This window comes from Vipera berus (genome assembly GCF_964194415.1).
Source record: "Vipera berus genome assembly, chromosome: 16".
Classification (NCBI taxonomy): Eukaryota; Metazoa; Chordata; class Lepidosauria; order Squamata; family Viperidae; genus Vipera; species Vipera berus.
This window is the reverse complement of record NC_138219.1, coordinates 4,661,484-4,681,382: the sequence shown is the minus strand read 5'-3', so window position 1 is coordinate 4,681,382 and position 19,899 is coordinate 4,661,484. Positions and strand designations below refer to the sequence as shown.

The following is a 19,899-nucleotide window of genomic DNA, read 5'->3' as shown; positions in this document are numbered from 1 at the left end:
AATTCCCTAGCCAGCCTTGCTGCCTTGGGAATTCTGGGAGTTGAAGTTTACCCAAGATAAAGTTTTGCAATATGTGGGTTTCAACTCTCTTGCTGGCTGGGGAATTCTGGGAGTTGAAGTTCACACGACATAATGTTTCGCAATATGTGGATTTCAACTCTCTTGCTGGCTGGGGAATTCTGGGAGTTGAAGTCCACGCATTTGCTGGGATTGGGAAACGCTGGCCTAAAGTCACCTCAGGGCTTCTTAGCGTAAGGGAGGACTAGAACTCAGAGCCTCCCACTTCTTAGTCCAACTCACTCACTGCTATGCCCAAAACCACAGAGCCATTTGCTAAAGGTTTTTTTGTGCCATCCCTGAAAGTCACTCATCTTTCTTCCCCCTCCCCCCCCGGCTGCTTTCTTCTGGCAGTTGGTGACCCGCGGGTGCGAGACCCGGGAACTGACCCTCTTACGGAATGGCGTCGGCCAGCTGGGTTTCCAAATGGACCACGAAGGGTTTGTAACCGAAGTGGAACGCTTCACCTTTGCGGAAAAAGCCGGGCTCCAGCCAGGGGCCCGCCTGGTGCGTGTGTGCGAGAGGGCCATGCCCGGCTTGACGCCCCCCCAGACTGCCGAACTCCTGCGCACAGCGAAAAAAGTCACCATCACGGTCGTTCCTCCGGACGAGAATGGAAGACCCAGAAGGTAAGCAGATCCATGTCAATCATTATGCCCGGGGCGCTCCTGGGCACTTCTCCTGCGTTCACCCTGCTCCGGTGTTCCTTAATTGGGCATCTTCCAATTCTGTGGGACGACAATCCTGACAGTCAAGACTACAAAACTTGCCGTCCTGCCCAACTTGCCTCTGGGTGTTACATTTTATCTCTTTCCCCCCCCCCCCCCCCCAAGCTGGAGAAGTTTATAATCTTTGCCAAATGACAGGGATCTGTTTTCGCAAGGAGGTTTGGGAGCCTCCCACACTGATATGTATCAAATGGGATCAGGTTTTCCACTGGCTTTACGTTGGCTTACCTCGATCAGGGTGGATTTCCCCCCCCCCAAAAAAAACCACTTCTAGACTTTTATCTTGGGTATTGCCGCTCTGAGCATCATAATTCTGGCACTCCGAGCTTGGTTGTTTCCTTCTAGACATTTCATTACCAAACTAAGTGACATCATCAGTGCACTGATGGGCACTTTGGGTAATGAAACGTCTGTAAGAAAACCACCAAGCTCAGAGAGGACCAAGGGCCACACAGTCCTCTTCCTCCTCCTCCTCCTCTTCCTCCTCCACCTCCACCTCGTCACTGCCTTCTAGCCCTGATGATGTTACCTAGTTGGATCATGTAAGAAAACCACCAAGCTCAGAGAGCACCAAGGACCCCACAATCATCCTCCTCTTCCTCCTCCTCCTCCTCCTCCAACCTCTCTCCCTTCTAGCACTGATGATGTTACCTAGTTGGGTCAGGAAACGTCTGCAGGAAAACCACCCAGCTCAGAGAGCACCAAGGGCCTCACAGTCCTCCTCCTCCTCTTCTTCCTCCTCTTCCTCCTCCTCCTCCTCTTCTTCCTCCTCTTCCTCCTTCTCCTCCTCTTCTTCCTCCTCTTCCTCCTCCTCTTCTTCTTCCTCCTCCTCCTCTTCCTCCTCCTCATCCTCCTCTCCACAAACCCCACTACATACTTGGACCCTGAAACATCTGTACGAAAACAACCAAGCTCAAAATTCATCAAGGACACCGGGACACTGCGACTGTCACATATATGAACCACAGTTGCCCATCATCTGAATTTTTGCTCACGTGATCCTGGGGGGGGGATACTGCAAGGGTCGTCGTGGTGAAACATGGTCCCAAGTCCCTTTTTTCAAGTCCCGTTGTAACTCCGAATGCTCACTAAGTGAACTCTTGTAAGCCGAGGACTTACCCATCGGGTGGGGCTCCCTTGTGGGCGAGCGGGGAGAGGGGTTTACCCAAAAGGCTAAACCTTTTAGCACACAGAAGGTGGAATCACGGCGCCGGAAGGGACCTCAGAGGTCCTCTAGTCCAACCCCTTATAACGAGTCCGATGGTGGGTGGTCCTGGGCTCTTTTGGAAACGCTCCAGACATTTTCCAAGTGTTCTCCCCCTGCCTGACCCTCCCTCCTTTTGCCTCTCTTTGGACAGGAGCTTCTCCGAGCTCTATCAGAAGTCGCTGCAGGAGAAGCGGAGGAGCGAGCCCCCGCTGGGAGAGACGGAGCTCAGCCGGCCAGCCAGCGAGGGGGTCTTCAGCCCGGCCCCCTTTCAACTCCTGCATTCCTTGTCCCTGCAGGACGGGGCGCCTCACCACCTGGCCGAAGAGAGGACCGAGTTCCTGCAGAGCCACAGCGACCAGACCCCGGATGCTTCCCACCCGTAAGGAAGCCCGAAACCTGAGTCACAAATGGAATGGAACGGAGCTGGAAGGGATCCTGGAGGTCTTCTAGTCCAGCCCCCCTGCTGAAGGAGGGAACCGTGTGCTCTTTCAGACAAATGGCTGTCCAGTCTCTGTTAAAAACTAGAAGGCCTCCCAAGGTCCTTTCCAACTCTGTTATTCTATTCCTATTCCCATTCCATTCCTATTCTATATTCTGTTCTGTCCTGTCCTGTCCTGTGTTATTCTAGTCTAGTCTAGTCCATTCCATTCCATTCTATTCTAATTTATTTTCCATCTATTCCTATTATTATTCTATTCCTATTATTATTCTATTCTATTCCTATTATTACTCTATTCCTATTATTATTCTATTCTATTCTAATTTATTTTCCATCTGTTCTATTCTTATTCTATTCCTATTATTCTATTCTATTCTATTCTATTCTATTCTATTCTATTCTATTCTATTCTATTCTATTCTATTCTATTCTATTCTATTCCTATTATTATTCTATTCCTATTATTATTCTGTTCTATTCTAATTTATTTTCATTCTATTCTATTCTATTCTATTCTATTCTATTCTATTCTATTCTATTCTATTCTATTCTAATTTATTTTCATTCTATTCTATTCTAATTTATTTTCATTCTATTCTATTCCTGCTATTATTCTATTCTATTCTAATTTATTTTCCTTTTATTCTATTCTATTCCTATTATTATTCTATTCTATTCTATTCCTATTATTATTCTGTTCTATTCTAATTTATTTTCATTCTATTCTATTCTATTCTGTTCTATTCTAATTTATTTTCATTCTATTCTATTCTATTCTATTCTAATTTATTTTCATTCTATTCTATTCTATTCTATTCTATTCTATTCTATTCTATTCTATTCTATTCTATTCCTATTATTCTATTCTATTCTAATTTATTTTCATTCTATTCTATTCTATTCTATTCCATTCTTATTGTGTTTTTATTCTATTCTATATTCTATTTTGTTCTATTCTTATTGTATTTCTATTCTACTCTTTTCTATTTTACTCTACATTTCATTCTACTGTATACTTTCTATTCTATTCTATTCTCCAAGAATTCAAGTGGAAGCTGTTTAGGAAATCCCTGAACCAGATTAGTCATCAAACAATGAAATGAATAAATTATGAAACTGGAAGGAATTTCAGCCTAGGTTTTCTTGTGGAGCTGGTTCCCCCCCCCCTCCACTTTATGTAGTTATGCAGTAGGCTGGATGAAATGTTTCATCGTGTTTTTTAGGGGTGGGTGGGTGTTTTCAGATTTTAAAATTATTCACATCTTGCCTTTCCTGCAGTCGGAAACACCCCTGGAATTTGCCATCGGTGCCAAATTTGAGTCATGAAAAGCAGGGAGAGACCGTTTCTGTTCTCATGTTTACAGGTTGCCTCTGTGTCAGAGGATGGCAATTCTGACTCGATTGATTCCTTCTCAGACTTAAAAAAAAAATCCTTATTCCTTCCTCTGTAACCCAAAATTTCTGGCCTTTGCAGGATTCCGCCCAAAGGTTTCTCTGTTACGTCCAATCCTCCTCCAGATATAATCTTGGCAACCACTCCCAAGGCTCTCCTAGACCGAGATCTGGTAAGCATTTCCTACAGTTGGGTGTCCAGGGGGACCTCAAAGGTCATCTTGTCTGACCCCGTGAAAACGCGGGAAATGTTGCCTTCCCGAGAGACCTCACCTAACCCAAGAGAATCAACCTAGTCCAAAGAAGCTTATTTCCCCCTGATAGGCAATTGGTACCGTCACAAAATGTCAACGTAGCTAGTCCTCAACTTACAAGCACAATCGGGAGCAGAACTTTGCAATTTTCCCCAAAAGGTGAATTTCTCTCTGGGCAAAACCATCCATGACAGACTTCACCTGCCTCTTCCTTCTCCCTTGTTGTGTTCCCAGGACCATCTGAGAGAGGCTGTTGTGAACCATCACACCCCTGGCCTAGGATCTCAGGAGGCCAAAGGCTTCCCATCTTCCCCGCCAGGAGACAAGACCTTGCCACCTCTGGAAGCGAGCGACAGCAATAAGTTTTTGCCCCGGACGCTTTCGCTGCGGAACTCCATCACCAAAAGTAAGGAAGTGCCTAAGCTTTCCTGTCTATCTAGACCAGGGGTAGGCAACCTCGGCTCTTTTATGACTCGTGGACTTCAACTCCCAGAATTCCTCAGCCAGCATGGTGGATCTATGGCTCTTTCATGACTCGTGGACTTCAACTCCCAGAATTCCTGAGCCAGCATGAGGGAAATTTGGCCCCTTCATGACTTGTGGACTTCAACTCCCAGAATTCCTCAGCCGGCATGGCTCAGCTTGGAAACCTCTCCCTTTCCCCTCAGCGTGGCTGACTCAGGAATTCTGGGAGTTGAAGTCCACGAGTCATAAAAGAGCCGAGGTTGCCTAGCCCTGATCTAGCCAAAAGGGGGTGCACAACATGCAAAAATGGGGCTGTTCTAAGCAGAAGTTGGGATTCCCCAAATTGGTCACGTTGAGGATTGATTCCTTGCCCCCCCTTCCTCTTCCCATTCCCCTTCCTTTCCTTCCTCTTCTCTTTCCTTTCTTACTTCCCTTTCTCTGCTTCCTTCCTCTCTTCCTCTTCCTTTTCCCTTTTTTCCTTCCTCTTCCCTCTTCCTTCCTACCTCTTTTCCTCTCCCTTATCTGCTTCCTTCCTTCCCCTTCCTTTCTTCCTCTTCCTCTTCCCTTTTTTCCTTCCCCTTTCTTTCTTTCTCCTTCTCTTCCTTTTCCTTCCTTCCTTCCCCATCTTTCCTTCCTTCCTCCCTCCCTCCCTCTCTTCATTTTCCCCTTCCTCCCTTCCTCCCGCGCTTTGTCTGTCTTACCCTTCCTTCCTAATTTCCTTCATTTCACCTTTCCTCTTCCTTCCTTTCTCTTTCCTCAAAAGGAGGAAGCTCCTTGGGGGTCTTGGGGCCAGCCCGCCCCTCCCAGCCCAAGTACGTTGGTGCTGAAGATCTTTCTTTCCTCTCTCCCCCCCCCCCCTTACAGTCCTCTCTGAAGCTGGGGAGTCTCTGGAAGACGAGTGGGACTCCATCGCCAATCTGGCATCGGCTTGTAACAACATCCTGGAGGCTCTCTCCCGCGAAGGTGAGTGGCAGGAGTGGATCCACTCCTGGGTGGATCCCTGCGGATTGAGGATCCGTGGCGTTGTCCAAACTGCCTTTCATCCAGCTTCCCACTCGGCACTGTTTCCCAGCTGCAGCCATTTTAACACGTGTGGACTTGCAACTCCCAGAATTCCCCAGCCAGCAATGGATTCTGGGAGTCGAAGCCCACACATTTTAAAAAGGCCACCAGTGTTTCCTGCCGGGGCTGGCACAATCGTTTGTGACACAACCTCAAGTGGGGGGGGGGGGACATTTTCGATCAGAGAAAATCTACCCTTCGAGGTTGAACTGCTGACCTCTTTTTGGATCCCTCAAAAATATTTTCTTGCAGGTTTTCAATTCACCACCTGGGTGGCATCACAGGCTTCGGTCCATGTAGCTCAGGGGTCTTCCAACTTGGCCCTTTTGATGACTGGTGGACTTCAACTCCCAGAATTCCTCAGCCAGGCACGGGTGAGGAATTCTGGGAGTTGAAGTCCACCAGTCATCAAAAGGGCCAGGTTGGAAGACCCCTGATGTCGCTCCTAACTTTTCCAAGCTCTTCCCTGCTTCCTGGAAATGCCAGAAATTGGGATTTAGGCTGCTTGTGTTTGCAAAAGGGCTTTGTGTCCTTGATAACCAGCATCCTCACCTGTTCCTTTTTGCGTGACTTCAGGCCAACATATCCTGGAGAATCGAGAAGGCAGCATCGGGACCCAGAGATGTGCCAATCAGCCACAAGCCATTGATGAGTAAGAAGGGAGTCTGTGTGTATATGTGTGTGTATACGTGTGAAGCTTGAGATACAACAGAGAGAATTAAAGTGGGACGGAGAACTTGTCCACCTCGCTTCCTATAAACTGTCAAGGACAGCGTTTCCTCAATCTTGGCAGATTTAAGAGGGGTGGACTTCAACTCCCAGAATTCCCCAGCCACCTTGATTTAGGATGAGTGGACTACAACTCCCAGAATTCCCCAGCCAGCATGTTTTAAGAGGGGTGGACTTCAAGCCCATAATTCCCTACTCAGCATGCTTCAAGATGGGTGGACTTTAATTCCCAGAATTCCCCAGCCAGATGCTTTAAGATGGGTGGATTTCAGGTCCCACAACTCCCTCGTCAGCGCGCTTCAAGATGAATGGACTGCAACTGCCAGAAATCAGCTGGCTGGGCAACTTAACTTTAATATTTTTATTTACTAAATTAACCAAATTCACACCAATAAAAAAAATAAATCCTGGGCAGAGGTGTTCATTTCCAAATATAACAGCGGTCTGCAGCCAGTCTGCATTGTATATTTTTCTGCATACAGCTGCATGTGGAAATCTAAGCATTCTGGGGGGGGGGAAATTGGACTGAAAATCAGCACTTGGCTTTATATAATACAGGCAGCCCTCGAATTACGACCACAGTTCAGCCCCAGGTTTCCGTTGCTAAGCGAGACATTGGTTAAGTGGATTTTGCCCCATTTTACAACCCTTCTTGCCACCGTTGTTAAATGAATCGCTGCAGTTGCTAAGTTGGTCACATGTTGGTTAAGAGAATCCAGCTTCCCCGTTGACTTTGCTTGTCAGAAGGTCACAAAAGGGGGTCACGTGACCTTGGCTCAGGAATTCTGGGAGTTGAAGTCCCCGGTTATAAAGTTGTCATAGGTGGGTACCCATGATTTACTTACAGGTAGTCCTCAACGTACGACCACAATTGAACCCCAAATTTCCCTTGCTAAGTGAGACATTTGTTCAGTGGGTTTTGCTCCACTTTACGACCTTTCTCGCCACAGTTCTTAAGTGAATCACTGCAGCCGTTAAGTCAGTCACCCGGCTGTGAAGTGAATCTCCCTTCCCCATTGACTTTGCTTGTCAGAAGGCCGTCAAAGGGGATCACATCACCCCAGGATACTGTGACCGTCATAAATATGAGTCAGTTGCCAGGCCTCTGAATTTTGACCATGTGACCCCAGGGATGTTGCAATGGTTGTCAGTGTGAAAAACGGTCGTAAATCCCTTTACGCAGTGCCGTTGTAACTTCGAACCGTCATTCAACGGACAGATTTAAGTTGGGGGCCACCTGTAATTCTTTTCAAGACACCCTGGCCCAGAATTGGGGAATAAAATCTATCCAAAGGCTCGCCACTGTCGGGAGGATGCATTTCCTGGAGTGTGCTTGTTGGTGCACGCATAGGTTGACTCACAATTAATGTTGCTGGTTCCTCTTTCCTTGCCAAACCGTTGCAGGTCCCAGCACGCTCTCAGCCTGGCGGACAAAGTTTTATACTTGGAGGTGAAGCTGAAGGAGCTGCAGGAAGATCTTCAAAAGGTGAGGAAGAAAAACACAGGCAGAGGAAAGAAGGCCCACCCACCCAAACTCACAGGGGCCCGGGTCTGGAATGAGGAGATTGGGATCCAGGTAGTCCTCGACTTTACGGCCAAAATTGGGAGCAGAATTTCCGCTGCTGAGGAAGGAGGCTTTTAACTGAGCTGTACCTGATTCGATGACCTTTTTCTGCCACGGTTGTTAAGCGAATCACCCGCAGTTGTTAAGTGAAGCATGCACATCCAGCTTCCCCATTTGTCTTTGGTTATCAGATTATTATTATTTTTTTTGCCAAGGAGAGAAGCAACCTGGGATTAAGGAGAAACTTCCTAACGGTGAGGACAGTTAACCAGTGGAACTCCTTGCCTCCAGAAGTGGTGGGTGCTTCATCACTGGAGGCTTTGAAGAAGAGACTGGACAGCCACTTGTCTGGAATGATATGGGGGTCTCCCGCCTGAGCTGGGGAGGGGTGGACTAGAAGACCTCCAAGGTCCCTTCCAACTGTGTTCTTCTGTTATTCTTTGCTGTAGCCGATCAGCAAAGTGGAAAGGACTTTAAAGAAGGGAATTCAGAAGCTCACTCGCCTTCCAGTTCCCGGGATGAGAGAAACGCTGGCCTGTGCCATCATCCCAAATGGCATTTGCATGTTTGAACCTGAGCCCAAGGCAGTTTAAAATAGCTGCATAGAAGAATAGATTAAAAAAGGTCATCAGTTGCAAGAATTTGTCAAGGCTGACAGACACCAGGAATTAAAAAAGAAAGACAGAAGCGTAACCTGAAAGAGTTACATAAAATGTTGGTGCAAAAAAAAAATAGAGGAGATAGATACGAAAGCACCTCAAGGGCATATCAAGGAGTTTGGAGGGAGAGTCACACAAATTGACTCACAAAATAAACACAGGCCCCGGGGGCAGAAGACAGGGTAAACAGAGGAAGTTGTGGCTGGCTGGAGTCACGATGCTCCTGGGAAAAGAGAAGGGAGAAATTAAAAAGAAACAAATGAAAATCTATAAAGCAGAAGCATGGACGGGTTGGAGGAACCCAAAGCTGGTATAAACTGATTTTAGCCCTGCTTATTTTGCTTTTAATTTCAAGCATTTAAGCAATGTTTATGCCAGGATCTTAGCAACTTTAAGATACGTGGACTTCAACTCCCATAATTCCCCAGCCAGCATGGATTCTGGGAGTTGAAGTCCACATGTCTTCAAGTAGCAAGTTTGAGAAGCACTGCTTGAGTAATTTTCCCTTCCTTCCTTCCTTCCTTCCTTCCTTCCTTCCTTCCTTCCTTCCTCCTTTTTTCCCTCCCTCCCTTCCTCCTTTCCTGGCTGGCTGGGGAATTCTGGGAGTTGAAGTCCACATGTCTTCAAGTTGCAAGTTTGAGAAGCACTGCTTGAGTAATTTTCCCTTCCTTCCTTCCTTCCCTCCTTCCTTCCTTCCTTCCTTCCTTCCTTCCTTCCTTCCTTCCTTCCTTCCTTCCTTCCTTCCTCCTTTTTTCCCTCCCTCCCTTCCTCCTTTCCTGGCTGGCTGGGGAATTCTGGGAGTTGAAGTCCACATAACTTAAAAGTTGTTAAGATTGAGAAATACAATTCTCTGCTATCATCCGTTCAAATGTTTTGGTTGATTATTTTGAACCCCATTTTTAAGGTTGCAAAACATCGCTTGCCCCAGAAAGAGAATGGCGACCGTGTGTGTGTGTGTGTGTGTGTGTGTGTGTGTGTGTGTGTGTAATAAAATTTTAGGAAGTGCACAAATTCTTTTCACCAGCTTCTGCCTTAATCCAAGATTGCTTCAGCTGCGGTGGGTGGGTGTCGTCGTCTGCCTTTAGTTCTTCTGCTTTTTTTATTTGTTGGCTCAGTCAATCCCTCGGTGGGAGCCGACCGGAGTGGCAGACCGCCAACGGGCCAGCGTCCCAAAACAAGGAAAACATTTCAACAGAAACAAAACCGAAAAACCTAGCAGGCAAGAAAAGCAGTGACCTCAATCCGATTTCAAATGCAAAAGAAAGAAAGAAAGAGCCAAGCGAAAAACAGAAATAACGTCATGCAAAAAAATCTGCCAGGAAATAAGATTATTTCGGTTCTGGAAGAGAAAAACCAGGAGAAAGAAAATTTAGGGTGTGGTTCAAAAAAAGAAGAAGAAGAAGAAGCTTGTAGTTTATCATATTTCCATCCCGGTCAGTACTAGATTTGCATGTTTGGTGCTAATTTTTGGCAGGGTGTTAAATGATAGATAGAGGACCCAGATTGTTGGGGGCAATTAAGCGGACTTTGTAATAATGCCGCTTGGGGGTTGTGTGAAAGCCCTAATAAGCAGGCATCTACATAGAATGAAGGCTACTGCTAAGCTTGTAAGCTGCCCTGAGTCTTCGGAGAAGGGCGGGATATAAATGGAATTAAAATTAAAAAAAAATAGATCCCCTCCAGATGATGTCATTAAAGTAGGCGGAGTCACATCCCCAGACCCCTGCATTAAATCACAACAGCAAATTAATTCTGTTACTAATTTGGTTTCCATGGGCTGTAGACCTTTGTTTTCTTTCTACAGATAGTCCTCGACTTAACATCCATTTGTTTAGTGAACGTTCAGCGTTACAACAGCACTGAAAATGGTGGCCATTTTTTCACACTTAACGACCGTTTGCAGCCTCCCCGTGATCAAAATTCAGATGCTTTGGCGACTGGCTCATATTTACGGTGGACGCACTTGTCTCCTTTCGTGACCTTTCACCCAAGTCAGTGGGAAAGCTGGATTCATTTAACAACCGTGTTACTAGTTGTTATTAACGTTAACAACAACTGCTGGGATTCACTTAGCGCACTGTGGCAAGAAATGAGTTCCGGTTTTCCTTCTGGCACCTTTTCGGATGCCAAAGTCCCTCTTAATTTTCTGTCAGCAAAAAGGTTGGCTGCTTCCGAACAGATTGAATCTCTTGCAAATTAATTATTATTTTTAATCGTTTTTATTTAGAAACTGTTCAAAGTTACGATGGACATCCCCCCAAAGGTATTTATAACCCAGTTTTAAACTTCCAGCAGCTGGTCCCATTCCTCTGCAATCACGTGACCACATTTTGGGTGTTTGGCTCCCATTTGCAGCCATTTGCAGCATCCTGTAGTTAATGGGACCCGAATTTGTAATGTTTTTCCCAAAAGCAGCATTCCGGCTTCTGGTCTTCAGCAAAAATGCCCCATAGTGCAGAGGTCTCCAACTTTTAAGACCTGTGGACTTCAACTCCCAGAATTCCTCAGCCAGCTTTGCTTAATGACTGCAATGGGCAAGCTCCCTTAAGGGTGTAATTTGAGGAGTATTTGTAAAATCAATCAAAAATATAAAACCACACAGACATTCCAGACTAAAATAATCATAAAGGATAGCAGAAACCGTTTTTCTGGTCCTCAGGTCTGTTGAGTTCCTAAAAAAGAGAGTGGGGTGTGAATTTTCCAAAACTTATTTCTCATTTTTGTAAGGAAGGAAGGAGAGAGGAAAAGGGAAGGGAAGAAGGAATGAGGGAGGTAGAATAAGGGATGGAGAGAGAAAGAAACGAAGGAAGGAGAGAGAAAAAATGAAGGGAGTAGACAGGGAGAAAGAAGGAAGGAAAAACTCATTTATTTCAGAGCAGTGTTTCTCTAACTTGCAACTTGAATACAGGCGGACTTCAGCTCCCAGAAACCAGTGCTGCCAGGGGAATTCTGGGAGTTGCAGTCCACCCATCTTAAAAGTTGCAAGTTCGGGAAGCGCTCGTAAAGCAAAGGAGTGGCGAAGACCCCTTGAGTTGAACCAAACGCAACCTTAGCTCCAGTTTTTCGGTCTGTGGTTTTCCCAGTTATGACAACTTTGACACCCCACCCCCGATTTGAACACGGCCCGTAGCCAAGGTTATCCTCAAGGTGATGACGAAGCCCCTTCCCCACCTAAACCCCCATTCTGAGTTGCTTTTCTCCTTCTCCTCCCCTTCCTCAGGAAAAAGCCGAAAAGGCCGCTCTGCAAGCCGAAATGCAGACCTTGCAACAGAACACCAGGCGCCTGAAAGAGGCATCGGAGACGGCCGCGGCCCAACTCAGCCAGGTCACCCAGATCTTGGGGAGAGGGTCACCTGCCCCCCACTGCCCATGAGGGACCCCCCCCACTGCCGGCCACTTCCTGGTGGCCCAGCCCTGCACGGCTCACCTGACTTTCACCCTAAGGAAAGGGTACCACCAGGACATCCAAGAAGAAGCTGGTGATTGTCGGTTGTTTCTAAACCTCGCCCCCTACACACACACACACACACACACACACACACACACACTTGCAAATCCTTGCATTTGTCTAGAAGTTGGGCTCTCCCCATTTGTGTGGGGGGGCCCCGCCTCATTCCCGAAGATGAAGGGGGGGTGGATAATTGAACTAGAAAAGACCCATGTGGCTGGTCAGCTTTTTTCGACTGCCCATCTCCGCATCCTTGAACGACGTCTGGTTTTGCCCGTCCTGGGTGTTAATTTGGACCTTGGGTTCGAAGACCCTCCCCCAACTCTCTTTACTGCCGGTGGGGGGGGCAGGGAAGGCGGAGAAGGTCACCTGGGATTCCTGCCTGCCTCGCACTCGGGACCGTTCTTGGAATTTTGCAAAATTCAGCCACGGGATATTTTTTTTATTTTATTTTTTGAGTTTGCACGGGTCTCCGCCGAGCCCTGGGGAAGAGCCCCCCCCCCCCCGCTTTTTCCCCAGGGTCTCCAGCGTGGGAAAGAAAGGCGGGTAGGGCAAAGCAATCAAATGGCAATAATTGCAAATGGCTTCCAAGCCCGGGGGGGGGCATCTCTTGCCGAGGATTTTGTCGCTGGAGAGCCCACGTTTATCTTCCAATTTCTCGTGCCCACCCACCGCACTGTCTGGGATGGCGCAGCTTCCAGCCCAATTTACTGTGAATTTTTTTTTTAAAGCTGTGATAGGACTAACCTCCCCCTTTCTCCCCACCTCCCCCCCCCAAAATAAAATCTTTTTTGAGTTGTCCTGTCCAGTCCTTCGTTCCACCTGCACACGTTAACCTGTAGAGGCTCCTTAGAGTGGGGTGAGGTGGGTGGGGGGGGGTTTCCCCCTGATTTTGCCCTCCCAGCATCGGCCCCACCCCCGAAATGGTGCTATCCATGACTTAGTTTTCCATTCCTCCCGGTTCCCATCCCGACCTGGTTAGGATCGGAGCCGCTTTGTGGAGCTCTTTCGTGGGTCTGTATCCTGTGTAGTCCGCCCGTCTTTCGCTCCTCCCCTGTTTTCTCTCCCCGTCCCCTTCTATTTATTTTCCTTTCCCTTCCCTCCCTTCCTCCCCTTCTTTCATTCCTTCGCTGTTTCCTTCCTTCTCTCCCTCTCCTCCCCCTCTCGTCCTTTTTTTGTCTTTTTTTTTTCTCCTCCTCCTCTCCCTTCCGTCATTCCTCCCTTCTTTCCTCTCTTTCTTCTTCCTATTTCCTGCGTTTGGCTCTCCTCTGTTTTCTCTGCTCCTCTCTCCCTCCATTCCTTCCTTTCCCCCTCCCCTCCCACTCCTCCCTTCGCTCTTTCCTTCCTTCTTTCCCTCTCCCTCCCTCCCGCTCTTCCTTCACCTCTCCTTTTGTTATTTCTCTGCTCCCCCCTTCCTTCCTTCCTTCCATTCCTTCCTTGTTTCCTGTCTGCCTCTCTTCTCCTTTCTGCTTCCTTCCTTTTTCCTTCTCCTCCTCTGTTCTTTTCTTTTCTCTGCCCTTCCTTCCTTCCTTCCTCTCTCTCTCCCTCCCTCCCCCAACTTCTTCCCCCTCCCTTCCCTTCCCCATCCCTTCCCTTCCTCACTGTAGTGAAGGCAGAGGTGAATTCCTTGTCCAGCCTCTTGTCAAGGGCTGCCTTTGAACCGAATGTACAGATTATTTCCCCCCCCCTTCTTCGTGCAATAAAAGTCTTCATCCGCAGCTCCACTTTGGGATCTCTTCTCATCTTTTTTTGGGGGGGTGGGGAGCCTAGGATTGGGGTGCAGGGCGGCTTGTGCAATCCAGGGAGGGGAAAAAGGAAACCGGGGACGAACCAACACCTGGCGAAGGATCGATTCCCTCGGCGGGACCTCCGTCTGGAAAGACCATCAGCCCCGTCTCTTCCCCGCCCCTCCCTCTTCTCCTTTTGTTTGGGGCCCAGAGCCCCTCCTCAACCCACCCACCCCCCACCCCAATCTCAGTATCTCAGCTTTGGCATCCTTCTCTGGGCTTTTGCTTCTCAAGGCCCCCGCGGCCTTCACTTCTTGGCTGGTTCAGACTCGCTGGCCCGGTGTGTACTTAGCGGTTGGGTTCGGCCATATAATTAAGTGGGTTCAGCCTTTTGGCTTGGCTGAGGACTCCTCGGCCAGCTGGCTCTTCCCCAGCTCTGGCAAAGACATTTGTGTTTGGGGGGGGGGGGGAGAGGAGGCTTTTTAGAAGAAACCTGGACAGCCATTTGTCTAAAATGGTCTAGGGTCTCCTGCTTCCAGCAGGGGGTTGGACTAGATGACCTCCGAGGCCCCTTCCAACTGGGTTAATCTTGTATTCGGACCTTCTGCTGTGTGGCTTTCCACGCGTGCCCCCTTGTATCCTTCTCCCCCCTACACACACACACACACACACACACACGGGCAATGCTCTTCTACTCGGATTTCCGATGGTTAGACACACACACACACACACACACACACACACACACCGCCTTCCACCCCCTTTTGCTGGGTGGGGGGAGGAGAAGCAACCTGTCCCTTGTCCCCAGAGACAGACACACACACCCCTCTTTTTTGCACATGCTTTGTGAAGCTTTGGAGGGGGTGGGGGGGCAGCAGTTAGCAAAATGTTTGTGTGTCTTCAGCCGTTGGTTTTTGTTTATTTTTCTTTTAATCTGTCTTCTTTGGGAGAAGGATTTTGCAGCGTGGAAATCCTATTTATTTGTGAGTTGCAAGTTGCAGACAAGATCTGGGCATGACATAAACCTCTTTTGTTTTCCAACTTGGCAATAGCTTTTTTTTAAAAAAAAAGAAGGAGAAACGTGGGCTGCTTATCCGCTGAAGGAAGCGAATTGGAGCAAAACGCCAGGCAGATGAAAACTGCTCTGGAATTTTTTTTTTTACAGGCGTTTCTTACTGACCAGGAATTCTGCACCGATTGCAGAGGTGGGAGGGAAGCAAGTCTGTGGTTTAGGATGCCTGCCCAGCTGTGGCTGGACTTCTCGGAATGTCAGGATTGGCTAAAAGCTGGAAGGGCACTGCTAAAAACAACACACCTTGTTGCAGCTTGTTTGCTTCTCTCTTTCCCTCCCTCCCTCCCTCTCTCCTTCCTTCCTTCTTTCCTTCCTTCCTTCCTTCCCACTCTGTCCCTTCCCTCCTCTCTCATTTTCCTTCCTTCTTCCCTCCCATCTTCCTTCCATTCCTCTTTCTTTCTTTTCTTTCTTTCTTTCTTTCTTTCTTTCTTTCTTTCTTTCTTTCTTTCTTTCTTTCTTTCTTTCTTTCTTTCTTTCTTTCCCTCCCTCCCTCCCTCCCTCCCTTCCCTCCTTCCCACTGTCCCTTCCCTCCTCTCTCATTTTCCTTCTTCCCTCCCATCTTCCTTCCATTCCTTCCTTCCTTTCTTTCTTTCTTTCTTTCTTTCTTTCTTTCTTTCTTTCTTTCTTTCTTTCTTTCTTTCTTTCTTTCTTTCTTTCTTTCTTTCTTTCTTTTTCTTTCCTCCCTCCCTCCCCCTTCCTTTTCCTCCTTTCCTTCCCTCTCTTTTTTCCTTCCCTCTTCCCTCCTCCCTTCCCTCCCTTGCCTTTAGTGACAGAGGGCTGTATATTATTATTTATTATTATTTATTTTGATTTATATACCGCCCTTCTCCCGAAGGACTCAGGGCGGTGTACAGGGCAATAAAATACCAAAAAATACAATGCGAAAATTAAAAACAGATTAAACAATTGTGCCCGAATATAATCAATTAGTTAAAATCAATAATTAAAACCCATCACCCATCAGACCAGGCCAGCTTGTTCAAATAAGTGAGTTAAGTATATGCCTTTAAGATGGCAGAGTGGGCCAATTCAAGCGTCCAAGAAACGTTTCTTGCGGCAGAGATCCAGGTCCAGGTTGGGGGGGGTTGGGGGTGGCGCCTGCTGCTCCTGTTGCTGTGCAACCCCACCCCACCCCTAACCCAAGATCAAGTCTTCCCGGTTTTCTTCTAACCCCCCCCCCCCGCCAAGTGTATCAGGCCTCAGTCCCAAAATCAACTTTGCTTTAAAAATAAAACAAATCCTGACTCTTCCAAGAACCAAGGGAGGGAAACGCACATCCCAGCCTCCGTGGAGATGTGGCCGGGATCAGCTCGTGCTATCTTTGGAGGGTGAACGACAACAATTAAAAAGAGAAAAGGAAATGAAAAAAAAGAGGGAGGGAGGGAGGGAAAAACACATCCCAGCATCCGTGGAGATGTTGCTAGGAACTGCTCTTGCTATCTTTTGGAGGCTGAATAACAATTGAAAAAAGAAGAAAAGAGGGAAGGAACTTGTGCCAGCCCCCAAGCGTCTGGATAAAATTTCCTGGGCGCTTTTTAAAAATGTGAAAATTCACCAGCTCAAGCACAGTATCCAAGACAGAGGCGTATAATTCCTTGAGCGTTGTACCGAAAAATGTAACCCCAAGCCCTGAAAGTTTTCCAAGTAAAATTAATAAAGAGTAACTCTGAGCATGTGCAAAGGGATTTTCCCTCCCTCCCTCTTCCCCATCAGCAAACTGGCACCTAGTTTGGGAAACGCTGCCAAAATAATTTGGCAGAGAAGTTCCTCTTTTATTATTATTATTATTTTATGTCCCTTTTGACCGTTAGAAAAATACACCCAACTTTTGCGAGGGAGGAAAATATCCAACAGGGCCTTAAAAGCAAATTCCTACACGGAAAGGAGTCATAAACCTCACTCCTGATGTCATTCTTCTTATTTTTCTTAAAGGTAATTGCCAAGAAAGAGCAGCTAAACACCTGAACTCACAATTACACAAGTATGGGAATGAAATCCTGCCATGAGAGAACCATTTATATATCTCTTATCTATCTTATCTATCTATCAAACCCACTGCTCAGTGGGTTAGGACGCTGAGCTTGTCGATCAGATGGTCGGCAGTTTGGCGGGTTGAATCCCGAGTGTCGCGTAGCAGAGTGAGCGCCCGTTACGCGTCCCAGCTTCTGCCAACCTAGCAGTTCGAAAGCACGTAAAAATGCAAGTAGAAAAATAGGGACCACTACGGTGGGAAGGTAACAGCGTTCCGTGCACCTTTGGCGTCTAGTCATGCCAGCCACATGACCACGGAGACGTCCTCGGACAAGCGCTGGCTCTTTGGCTTTGAAAGGGAGATGAGCACCGGCCCCTAGAGTTGTAAACGACTAGCATGCATGTGCGGGGGAACCTTTACCTCTACTTATCTCTCTCTCTCTCTCTCTCTCTCTCTCTCTCTCTCTCTCTCTCTCTCTCTCTCTCTCTCTCTCTCTGTGTGTGTGTGTGTGTGTGTATGTATACATATATTTCCTCTGTATATTATTAAGAAATTACAGTCTCACTCAAGGTATTTTTTTAAAAAAATCAGTGCCTGCCTACGTATTTTAAAAAAAAACACATTAAAGATTTGTGTCCATCTATATTTCCCAAGGATGGAGTAACTTTTTAAAAAGGCGGCAAAATTCCCTACTTTTTTTTTTTCTCTTCCCCAGACAGGCCGGTGTAGGATGGCTACAACTTCAGAAGTTGGATGATGTTTCAAGTCCGGGGAGTCCTCAACTTAGGACCGCAGCTGAGCCCCAAATTTTTGTGGTTAAGTGAGACGTTTGTTAAGTGAGTTTCGACCCATTTTACGGCTTCCATTGCCACAGTTGCTAAGTGAACCGCTGCCAGTTGTTAACTTAGTAACACGGTTGTTAAGTGAACCTGACTTTCTCCCCCCCCCCCCTTGACTTGGCTTGTTAAGAAAGTCACAAAAGAGGATCGCGTGCCTCTGGGACACTGCCCCCATCATTAATACGAGTCAGTTGCCAAGCGACCGAATTTTGATCAAATGACCACAGGGATGCTGCAAAAAACGGTCCTAAGTCACATTTTTCGGTGCCGTTGTAACTTTTCAACGGTCTCTAACTGAACTCTTGTAAGCCGAGGGGCTACCTTTAAAGACACTGTACAGCTAGCAAGGGGTTGGACTAGACGACCTCTAAGGTCCCTTTCAACTCTGTCCTTCTATTTTGTTCTATTCAGCAGAAATAATTATCAATGGACCTGGCTGGTGAGAAAGCTAGATTGAATAGTAAGCATCTCCTTTTCTCCTCCTACCTTCCCGTTCCACGATACGTTATTTTCCACTTCAAATTCCCCACTTACCAACTTCTTTCTCGCATTTTGCATCCCTCATATTTCTACGAGCTCCTTTCACGCGTGGAAAAAAGACACAAGAAAGACTTAAGATTATTATTATTATTATTATATTATTATTATTATTATTATGATGATGATGATGATGATGATGATGATGATGATGATGATGTCTTTGTTACTCTACCTTCCATTTACAAAAACTCCCCTGTAAATTAGCATCCTCTTTCACCACCCTATCCCAAGAGGGGAAAGCTTTGCAGCAAAAAGTAAAATAAAAATGCTTGTTTTGAGCATTGTTCCCTCCATCGGCGGGGAGCTAATTTGGGGGTGCAGAGAAGACACCTCCTGCATCCAGACCCCCGTATCTCCTTCCACCCGCCCCTTCAAAAAACAGGGTTTCTCCCTTCGCTCTGCTGAAGGACAGAAGTGACAAGGCTTGATGTTTTGTCGTCCGGGCACACACAACGGGCTTGCGATCCTGCCTGTATGGCGTTCCCACCACCTGCCCAGCAAAAGTCACGGGTGGGGGTGGGGGAAATAAAATAAACTCGGCAGCTTGCAAAGATGCCGCATCTCCTCCGCATGGGTGGAAAGTCTCTTCCAGCTGTCTTTGGGGAAAGAAGGCATTAAAATGGTTTTTGAGGCCAAGAGGCCGGGCGACGGGCCTGGTTCCCGTGCAGAGGTTGGCTTTCGGAGAGCACCGTCCCAGCGGCGTCGTGCAGTGCCAGGTGCTTAGACAGGTAAGCCCTCCGTCTGAAGCGTTTAGGGCAGTGCGGGCAGCCGTAACTCCCCTCCGAGAGCTTGGGGTGCAGCAGGGCACCGGGCTCACTGGCTGGTTTGGGATTCTCGTTCTCCTTGGTGCCCTCCGGGTGCCCCTCTTTCCGAGGCTTGTGCCAGCGGCGGTGGGAAGCCAGGTTAGCCGGGCAGCTGAAGGCTTTGTTGCACTCGTGACAGCGGTACTCAACCCGGGCGATGCGGGAGCAACAGTGTTGTGCCAGGGCCAGCGGGCCGGGGTAGGATTCCTGGCACAGCTGACAGACGAAGGCGCCCGGCAAGACTAGGCCCCCTCGCGCCGCGCTGACCCGCTTCATCGGCTTGGCCCCGGCACAGGTCGAGTCAGAACCAGGAGACTGCAAGGCACAAGCGGGTGCCGATTCTCCTGGCGCCGGGGAGCCGGCGTTGTGCCCCCGATCGCGGCAGCTGGAGAGCGGAGTGGCGCTGATGAGTCGCAGGGGTGCCAGGCTGGGGACCTGGGTTTCAGGCAGCCCCCCAACTTTGGGTTGCTTTCGATGGGCTGCAGGGCCCAGGAAGTGTTCATCCGGCAGAGTCCGGATCCGGTACGAGACGGGCCCTCCTCGGTGCGTCCTCTTCACCAGGAACCCACGCGGCATTTTAGAGGGAGACTTGGAAAAAAAATCTGTGGAAGAGGAGGTGGAGGTTTAGGATCTTTGGGAGTGCCACCTCGCTGCTGCCACGGTGCTTCGGCGCCTCCCGCACGAATGCTCCCTCCGAGGTGAACTTAGGGGCTTCGTGCAAGGCTGAGAATCTTGTGGGGCTGATCGACTGGGCTGGGGCGTCCCCGCTGGGCTGGATGCAGCTGGCCTGTGTGGGCAAGGGCGTCTGCCCCCCATATAAAGCTCTGGGGCTGCTTTTGTGCAAGCTGAAGGCCCCAGATGGCTGCTGCAGAACAGCCAATAGGGGCTGATCTGTCTGCGTGGCTGCAAATCCCCCAGGGCTGGGAGGTGGGAGCCGGGGCA

At 48.1% G+C, this 19,899-nt stretch overlaps 2 protein-coding genes across 5 annotated transcripts in view; one reads left to right on the top strand and one right to left on the bottom strand.

The window, feature by feature from the left end:
* Positions 1-13,728, top strand: part of SIPA1 (signal-induced proliferation-associated 1) — a 43,053-nt gene extending 29,325 nt beyond the window's left edge. Inside the window, exons 9-17 of one of the 4 annotated variants that reach the window (XM_081340198.1) lie at positions 412-686; positions 2,144-2,371; positions 3,906-3,996; positions 4,312-4,483; positions 5,407-5,505; positions 6,181-6,256; positions 7,738-7,819; positions 10,784-10,819; positions 11,777-13,728. In XM_081340198.1, the coding sequence (XP_081196324.1) occupies positions 412-686; positions 2,144-2,371; positions 3,906-3,996; positions 4,312-4,483; positions 5,407-5,505; positions 6,181-6,256; positions 7,738-7,819; positions 10,784-10,819; positions 11,777-11,929 (1,212 nt within the window). In that variant the 3' untranslated portion in view covers positions 11,930-13,728. Of the gene's footprint in view, positions 1-411; positions 687-2,143; positions 2,372-3,905; positions 3,997-4,311; positions 4,484-5,406; positions 5,506-6,180; positions 6,257-7,737; positions 7,820-8,112; positions 9,125-10,783; positions 10,820-11,776 lie in introns of those variants that run through there. The other 3 variants (XM_081340200.1, XM_081340199.1, XM_081340201.1) reach the window with 3 other exon arrangements.
* A 5,040-nt stretch (positions 13,729-18,768) lies between these two features.
* LOC308675600 (insulinoma-associated protein 1a-like) lies at positions 18,769-19,533 on the bottom strand (the record flags this gene model as incomplete). Its single annotated transcript, XM_081341044.1, has 1 exon — positions 18,769-19,533. The coding sequence occupies one exon, from the start codon at positions 19,531-19,533 to the stop codon at positions 18,769-18,771; it is 765 nt and encodes a 254-aa protein (XP_081197170.1).
* Positions 19,534-19,899: the final 366 nt, after the last annotated feature.